Source organism: Dipodomys spectabilis, unplaced genomic scaffold (assembly GCF_019054845.1).
Source record: "Dipodomys spectabilis isolate Male_0828 unplaced genomic scaffold, ASM1905484v1 ptg000019l, whole genome shotgun sequence".
Lineage (NCBI taxonomy): Eukaryota > Metazoa > Chordata > Mammalia > Rodentia > Heteromyidae > Dipodomys > Dipodomys spectabilis.
Window position 1 is genome coordinate 10,088,963 of NW_024870696.1, and position 9,922 is coordinate 10,098,884.

Sequence of the window (9,922 nt, forward strand, 5' to 3'; positions counted from 1 at the left end):
ATACTGTACAGAGGGGTTACAATTACATGGGCAGGATAATGCATACATTTCTTACCAAGCATTGCAGCCTCCTCCTTTGTTTACCCTTCACCTCCCTTCCCAGCCTCCCCCCTCCCCCCCACCCAATCATACCCCCCCTCCCCCCCACACACACACCGACATTGTAAAGCTGGTTTTGACATGACATTTTGTACTTCTCATTGTTGCAACAGGTCCACCTGAATCCTTAAACGACTTGTTTGTCCCCGTCTCCTCCACATGTTATATTGACATCAAATATAGTGAAAGCGGGGGTTACACTGTGGGGGAGGGACATACAAAGCAACAAAGAAATAATCTTATAAATGCGTTAGAAACACATGCATGAAAGAAACAAAAACATTAAAATACATATTTGAGGGTTCGTTTTCCTAACATCACATTCTCTGACTTTCCTGTCTAGTTCTATACACAAAGTAAGGCCTACTTCTATGTATGTAAACAATAATTACAGGAGCTATCTTAGATTAAGTGACTTTCCAATAATATGTGAAGAAAACTTTTTCTAATCTCAGCAAGTCTCTCAAATACACTTGTATATAACTTCTTTTCTTAACTTCATCTAGATCTCTAAGCTATTCCCTTCATAATCTTTCTTTGAATTATTTTCTACCTTACACTCAAAAACAAGGTCTCTTTTCTCCTCCTACTACATATACTCCTTCCCTAAGCTATTCTTACCCCTCTACTATCACTATAACCAATTTATCTTCTGAACTTAAATTTATATCTCTCTAATCCTAACCCTTCTCTTCTGCATCTTCTTGGTACTGGCGCAAGAACAGACCTGAGGACCAATGGAATAAGACTGAAGACCCAGAAATGAACCCATAGACCTATAGCCACCTAATCTTTGACAAGGGAGCTAAAGAAATAGATTGGATTAGTTTCAATATGTCGATGTTTGCAAAGAAATTGTCCATTTTTTTTCAGATTCTCAAACTTATTAGCATGAAGGTTTGAGAAGTATTCCCTTTTAATGTTCTGAAACCTGGTTGTTTCTGTGGTGATGTTTCCATTCTCATCTCTGAATTGGTTTATTTGAGTGTGTTCTCTTCTTTTTCTGATTCGCTAAGGGTCTGTCAATTTTGTTAATATTTTAGAAGAACCAACTCTTTGTTTTGTTGATTCATTCTATGTTTTATATTCTAATTCATTTATTTCTGATTTAATTTTAATTATTTCTTTCCAGCTACTGGATTGGGGTTTAGCTTGCTGTTCTTTTTCAAGGAAGTTCAGATGTCTCATTAAATTGTTGGTTTCAGATCTCTTCAATTTTTAGATGTAGGAACACAGAGTGATAAAATTGCCTCTGAATACTGCCTTTGCTGTGTCCCAGCAGAACTGATATTATGTGTGTTCATCTTTGTTGAAAATCATGAACATTTGAATTTCCATTTTAATCTCTTCTCTGACACACTGGTGGTTCAAAAGTGTGTTTTTCAACCTCCATGTGTTACAAGACTTTCTTTGGTGGCTTTTGGTGTTGAGTTCTAATTTTATTCCCTGGTGGTCTGAGAGAATGCAGGGCATAACTTCAATGTTAATGAATTTGGACAAGTTTGCTTTGTGACCTAAAATGTGGTCTATTTTGGAAAATGTTCCATGTACTGCTGAGAAGAAGGTACATATGACCTGATAAGATGATCTTAAACAAAATGAACCTCAAGATAGGGACACAAGTGATGTTTCCTTTATTGCAATTATTTCTAACGTATTTATGATGTACCTTGTGATTTTTTTGCTTCTTTTTATGTTCATCCTGCATGGTATGATCCCTAATTTCACTGTATTTGATCTTGGTGCCCTGCATCTTGTATATACAATTCTCTAATTTGGGGCGGGGAAGGGATAAAACAAAATGCATAAATACGGATACAGGTTGACTCATTGTAACAATGAGATGTACAAGACACTATGTTGAAATGAACTTTACAATTTAGGTGGGGGTGAGGATGGGGAGAAGTGTAGGTGTGGAGGTAGGAGAGAATGGATGGTAGGGGAAAAACTGACGAGGCAACAATGCTTAATAAGAAATGTACTTATTACATTGCTCATGTAACTGTAACCCCTCTGTACAGTATTGTTACAGCTAAAAACATATTAAAAGAAAAAAAGAAGAAAAGAAATAGGATGGAAGAAAGACAGCTTTTTCAGTAAATGGTGCTGGCAAAATTGGTTAAACCCTTGTAGAAAACTAAAGCTAGATCATATAGATCACCCTGCACCAGTATCAACTCCAAATGGATCAAAGACCGTGAAATAAAAGCAGATTACATGAAAACATTACAAGAAGGAATAGGAGAAACTGGCGCTCCTTGGCACAGGCTGAAATTTTCTTAATAGAGACCCAGAACCACAACAAATCAAAAAAAAAAGGTTGGACAAATGGGATTGCATGAAACTTCAGAGCTTCTGCAAGGCAAAGGACATAGCTAGTAAGATCAATAGAAAGCCCATGGACTGGGATAAAATCTTCACTAGCCATACAACCTACAAGGGTCTCATATCTAAACTATAATTAGAACTCAAAAAACTAAATCCCATAACAACAAATGCTCAAAGAAACAACTGCCCAATAAATAAGTGGGTTAAGACTTAAAGAGAGACTTCTATGAAGAGAAATCTGGCCAATAGGCACATGAAGAAATGCTCAACTTCTCTAGCCATAAAAAATTGCAAAACAAGACAATATTGAGATTCCACCTCACCCTAGTCTAAATGGCTATAATCAAGAATTCTAATAACAACAGATGCTGGAGGGGATGAGGACAGAAGGGAACCTTACTGTATTGTTGGTGGGATTGTAAACTCGTTCAACCACTTTGGAAGGCAGTATGAAGGTTCCTCAAAAGACTCCATATAGAATTCCCCTATGACCCAGCAATCCCACTTTTGGGCATCTACCCAAAAGATCACAAACAAGGTAATACCAATGCTACCAGCACAATCATGTTGATAGTAGCATTATTCACCATAGCTAAGATATGGAACCAACACAGATGCCTCTCAGTAGATGAATGAATTAAGAAAATGTGATATATATATATATATATATATATATATAAATATATATATGCACATATGTATATGGTATATATATGTGTATATTTATATACACATATATATGGTATATATATATATATATATATATATATGTATATATATAATGGAATTCTATGCCTCCATCAGAAAGAATGAATTCACCCCAATTGTTAGGAAATGGAAAGACTTGGAAAAATTATATTAAGTGAAGTAAGCCAGGCCCAAATAAACATAGGTCCCATGGTTTCCCTTGTTTGCAATAACAAGTACATGTCTACAACAAGCAGAGGAGGTCAAACACTATGTACATATGACCATATGTGATGATATAAACAGAAATGTACCCCAATACATGGACACAAGGGGTTTTTCTTTCTTACTATTGTTTTTAAGGAACTTAAAATGCACTATGTGATTCTTTATATCTTTTGGAAGATCTTTCCCATGGTATAACCCCTGTTTTCATTGTATTTGATTATGATGTTCTGCATTTTGTATATATTTTTGTAATGTGGGGAGGGGAAGAGGTATAATGAAATGCTTAAATGGGGACACAGGTTGACCCATTGTGATGATGAGATATAGAGGATACTTTGTTGAAAACGAACTTAACAATGTAGGGGAGGTGGGAGGAGTTGGGGAGGTGGGGAGGGAAGTGATGGTGGGGGAAATCAAAGGAGGAGACAATGATGCTCCATAGGAAATGTGCTCATTACTCATGTAACTGTAACCTCTTGTACAGTTTCTTTACAATAAAGTATATGTGTATATACATATAAGAAAATGCAGTTATAATTTAACTTTTAGTAAAATAAAATAGTTTATGTATTTTCATTAAAAACTATTTAAGCAAAATTTCAATAGATATTTTTCATTACAAGATGCTTAGTAATAATCTTAAACATGTATATTATGAACATAGATATGTATGTATGTATGTATGAAATAATACCAAATGTTCAGACCATTCTTACCTAGAATATTATCCAGTGCAATATGAATTATATGACTTATTACGTTTTGGAATATATAAACACTTTTGAATATTTCTATGAATTGATCACTGAAGTAAACAAGTATATAAATCTGAATAATGTGGATTTGAACTGACATTTGTGGATTTTTGATAAAATTATAAGCTGCCTCATTTCCAATAAATTGAGGAAATTTAATGAAAATACAAGTATTGCAAGAATCCATGCTCAATATATAATTGAAATGAATAAATAAATTGTTAACCTCCTAATTTTGGAGGAGAAGGTAGAAGTCACTGGTGATCTTTAACTTTCTACAAGTGCAGGGGTTGATTTTAATAGGTAACAGGGAAGAAGGATTTTTGGAGGTATGTACAAACAAAACTAACTTACAGAAAAAGTTGTGGTTGTTTTCAAATCCTTTTTAAAAAAATATGTTTCCTTAAGAGACTCAATGAGTGGTCTGTGGGTAGTTTATATAGAAAAAGAGGAAGCACAAAATATGTGCATTTTTCTATTCAATTTTTGTTCAGAAAGTTACTTTGGAACATACTTTTGGCAGCAGCCAGAACATCTTTATTCCTAAAGCTGAAAATGACGGGGTTCAGTGTGGGTGTGAGGATGGTATAGAATATGGCCAGGAATTTATCCAGACCTGGTGTGTGGTAGGGCCTGGGTATCACATATGTGAAAATAAATGGTCCATAGTACATTATGACCACAACCATGTGGAAAGAACAGGTAGAAAGGGACTTCTTTCTCCGCCTCTGAGGATTTCATTTGGAACACAGTGTGTAGAATTTGTACGTAAGACACAGAGATCATGGAGAAAGGGATCAGCAGGAAAATAATGGCACTAACATCAACTCCCCTTTCATAGTGAGATGTGTCAACACAGGACAATTTCAGCAAGGCTGGGAATTCACAGAAATAGTGATCAATAACATTGGAGTTACAGAATGGAAGGTGCATCACAATAGCTGTGTGAACTATGGCATTGAGGGTTCCAACCAGCCAGGACCCTGCAGCCATGAGCCTGCTGACAGCATCCTTCATGAGCACTGGGTAGCGCAGAGGGTGGCAGATGGCTGCATAGCGATCATAGGACATGGCAGCCAAGAGAAGGCACTCACTACCTAGCAGGATGATGGACAGAAACAACTGAAAGCCACAACCCACAAAGGAAATAGTTTTGCTGCCCAACACAAAGTTAGCCATCATCTTGAGGACAATGTTGGAAATGTGCAAGATATCCATGAAGGAGAGATGGCTGAGCAGGAAGTACATTGGGGTATGGAGTCGTGAGTCTCCTCGGATAAGGAGCATCATGAGTACATTTTCAGTCACACTCATTATAAAAATGACAAATACACATGAGGAGAAGGCTCGACTTGCTTGGGAAGATGAGAAAAGTCCCGCAAGTATAAAGTCACTACCAAAGTTGAAGGTGTAATTTGTATGTACCATCATAAATTCTCCTTTGTTATCTATAAATAGATAAGCAAATACATCATTAATCATTTAGTTATTAAAGAAAGGAAATGTCATAGTAAAATGGAATGAAAACAATGGATAACACGCGATCAACACATAAAATTTCTCTACTTCAGGAAGTGAATATTCTTTAAAAATCTGGAAAGTTATTTCTTCAAATCAAGTGGCCATATCACTCACTGGCTCTTTATTTTAATTCATTTCATACACTGTACCAATCCAGACTTCTCTCAAGTGGCTACTTCTGAGGAAGCCTCTACCTGCATACTCTTATGTGAGCTTAATTTCTGCCTGATTTTTTGGATTTCTTGGGCACCCTAGCTCAAGTTACTTTTGGATTGCTGATGCTTAATTTTCTAGCAGATTAATAAAAGTGTTCTTTGTTGCTATTCCTAACAGAAGAATCTAACTGATGCTTGGTGTTAGATTTGCTCACTTGTATAGACAAAGGCCTCCACTATCACCAGTTTTGAAGTTTGTTACCCACCTGAATTCAGAGCGAGCTGAGGAACTTGACATTTCTTGAGATAAACCTAAAGAGAATGACATGCATTATTTCTAAAACTTCCCAATGCAAATAAAGAGAAATAGACCATCTAAGTTTTTATTTGAAACAACTTTTATCTTACATTTAAAGTCAAAAGTTTTGCTCATTGAGCATCACCAGCAATTCCTGAGAAAAGTTTTTACTTTACATTTTTTGCATACATTATAGCAAATGGATACTATATATATGTATATGTATAAATTTCCTATCTTCATATATATGATCTATTGCTCAAATAATTAACAAAATAGCAACACTGACAGTGATTTTCTCAATATTTGAAAAAAAACCAACTTTGTTTTTCATTTGTTTCAATCCAGTATCTTACAATGCTTCTTTGAAGATTAAAGGACATACACAAAAAAAACACAGCACTCATACAAATATCATACGCATAGAGACTAAATCCTGGCACATAGTACTCAGAGACAATGATCATTACTATTATTCTGGTTCTCTATGTTAACATTTATATTTAACTACTAAAACAGAACAATTACTCTTATTTCTGTACATTTAAAGTAAGTCTTTAAACCATTGTAAGCCAGAAAGAGGAGAGATATATACATAATATGATAGAATAATTACATAAATAAAATGTAACCAAACCAAAGTTATCATAATTATATCGTATACTCCTTGATGGATAAAATTGGCCCATGATACTCTGAGTGAGAAAGGTCCTCATGCAGATAATGAGAACTCTTTATCTTCACCAACAAGAGGCATAAATAGTTATTTGTGAGGGGGCAAAGCTCATTGCTTTGTTGTATGAAATCTGACAACTGTTCTGCTCACACATTCATATCACACTAGCCTTTCAGTGTCCAAACAAATTATTTTCACACCTTTCTTCTGTTTTGTAGAGCACTGTCACAGTCTATAAAATCATTGCATGAGTAGCCATAGTTTGTTCAACCATTGCTACCTTTCCATTTTATAAATGCAGGGTCTCACAGTGAGATAATCTTCAACATATTTTTAAAAAAATCTTTCTCAATTAAATCTCCTAAAACAGTGATTATTGAATTTCACATAAAATATCCCATATGCAAGACATCTTTGTAATATTCTGCCTACAAAACAGATTCCCATATTACAATCTAGTCTGCTCCATATATGTTTATGGTAGGTTTAAACTATCTATTCTGCACATGTTTCTCAAATAAATAGAATCTATATGCGCTCAGAGAAACATACCTAAAATATTATCATGCTCAGCACCTTTGCAGCCAGTGGAATGTGAGAGTATGGCAAACGGGCTAACTCCTGATCAACTGTAACACAGGAGTTAAGATGACTGAAACAATGAACTTTCTTCTCTTTATCTCTCTGTTCAGCACAAAGTATGATGACATAGGTTCATGCTGTATGGCTATAATGGTTCCACTGAGACCAACCCCCAGGGATTCAGACAGAAAGCTACAATTGCCAGCACATTTCCTATGGATTATGAGCTGCATAAGAAGTTCAGCCTGCTAAAGCCAGCCCTAGCATTGAACACGTTATTTCTGTTTATTCAAAGCAAATCATACTGTATATATTTGAGACTTGAACCTATGAACAATTGAACGTGTTATTTCTGCTTGGTAAGAGCAAACTATATAGTATACATTTGAAATTCAAGCATAATCTATGAGATGAATGTAAATATTTTAAAGGTTATCACAGCAAGACAAATAAAGATGCCCGTTTGTGCTTATGATAGAGTTTTGGTGAATTAAAAAATTATAGTTTATTTAATAAACAGCATATTATACAGTCCAATTTCATGAACATTTTCCCCATAGGGCACATATATTCCCGATACATGTTTTATATATATACACACCCTCATGTGAAATATATATCCTTTTGTATATTTGTCCTGTGATATATATATATATATATATATATATATATCCTCATGTGGTATATATATATATATATATATATATATATATATATATATATATATATATACACACCCTCATGTGAAATATATATCCTTTTGTATATTTGTCCTGTGATATATATATATATATATATATATATATATATATCCTCATGTGGTATATATATATATATATATATATATATACATATAAAAGTATAGAAGTATTCTATACATTTATTCATACTTCTTTATAATTTTCTATCACCTCTTTCAACATTTCCTAAAAAAGTGAATTTTCTGATAATGGCCTTGTTTTTACAAGTAATTGAGTTATAAACATTTCCTTAGTTTTGAAGAAGGTGCTAATAGCAAACATTCATCCAGTTTAGTTAAACTTGAGTAGTACATGGTATGGTAGTTTGGAGGATATTATATTGCTTGGTTATTTGATTTAGAAAAGAAGGCATCAAATACAGTGAAATACAGGGGTTATTTGATGTTGTTATAATTTGTGGAAGGGAAGAGAAAAACAAATCGTTTAAATAGGGTTACAGGTTGACCCACTGCAACAATGTGCAAGTCGTTATGTCGAAAAAGAACTTTACAACTTTGGTGGGGGGGAGAATGGTTGGGAGTGGGTGGGAGGGAGGAGGATGGGAGGGGAAGGGGAAACAAAGGAGGAGGCTACAATGCTTGATAAGAAATGTATTCATGGGCTGGGATGTAGCTCAGTGGCAAAGCGCTTGCCTAGCAAGTGCAATGTCCTGGGTTTGATCCCTAGTACCAAAAAAAAAGAAAGAAAAAGAAAAAGAAATGTACTCATTATCTTGCCCATGTAATTGTAACCCCTCTGTACAGTATTTTCACAATAAAAAAAAAAAGAAAGAAAAGAAGGTAGAGATTATAGTAAAGGTGATATTTGACTCAATATAAAGAAACTGAAATATAATAATTTTGTTTTTTTCAGCTAAAGACAATAAGAAGTTTATGAAAGTAAGCTAGACTTAATATCCATCAGGAAGAAAACTTGAACAATAATAATATTTCTCAACACAATAAATATTACACAACATTTTTTCTAAATTTTATAAATATTTTGTATTCAGATTGTACAATGATTTGTGTAAATATACATATGTATTTATATATTTTATTTTCCCTGTAGAATCTAAAAAGGACAATTATATGAACCTCTCTTTCCAATAATTATTTTTAATTATTTGAGTAGAATTAATATTTGAAATTGCCAATAAAATTATTGTAGTTGTCATTTTCTGTTGTGTGTATTTATTTATGAAATACTTAAAGTGTATACACTATCTGCCAAATGGTTTTAATTAAAGAATCTAAAATTGGAGTTGCTTATTTTTTATCAATTCAAAACAAAATATGAAAAATGAAAAAGTTTTTCTGGCAAGGTGGCTTATGCCTCTCAGCTAATTAGTAGACAAAGTTCTGTAGATATATATAAATTTCTTGTTCTGACATGATGTGTCCACATATGAACATTTTAGAATGAAATGAATTTTTCAGAACAGAAAAAATAATTGTTTATGAAAGTAATGAGCAGATTTTAACAGAAAATCAATTGTTGGTAATATAAATGACTTTAAGGAAAAAATTGATGAAAAACATTTAATGGAATGACTCCTCAAACCAATTAGACCTATTTCAGGTCTGTCAACTGTTCCTTGGGTTTTTGTAGCAAAGTTAGTACAATATAATGCCCTGATGCAGCTGAGAGGTGGAGGAGGTAGAGGTTACCATTGTTTTTCACTTCTGGAGTTTAGCGACTTACACAGATCTGTGTTGAGGATTTTGTACAAGTTCCTTACCGTGAGAACATGACTCTCACAGCATTGATGATATGAAATACTTCAATTTGTAAGTACATGAACGTGAGTAAATGTAAAACATAAATACATACTTTCTAACAGTGTGCAAATT

General features: G+C 33.9%; 1 protein-coding gene across 1 annotated transcript; it reads right to left on the reverse strand.

Annotated features, from left to right (window-relative positions):
* Positions 1–4,576: 4,576 nt before the first annotated feature.
* On the reverse strand, positions 4,577–5,528 carry LOC122103999 (olfactory receptor 2AJ1-like). Its single transcript, XM_042674705.1, is given in 2 exon segments — positions 4,577–4,819; positions 4,821–5,528. Coding segments are annotated over 2 exon segments (951 nt in total).
* Between the last annotated feature and the right edge of the window lie 4,394 nt (positions 5,529–9,922).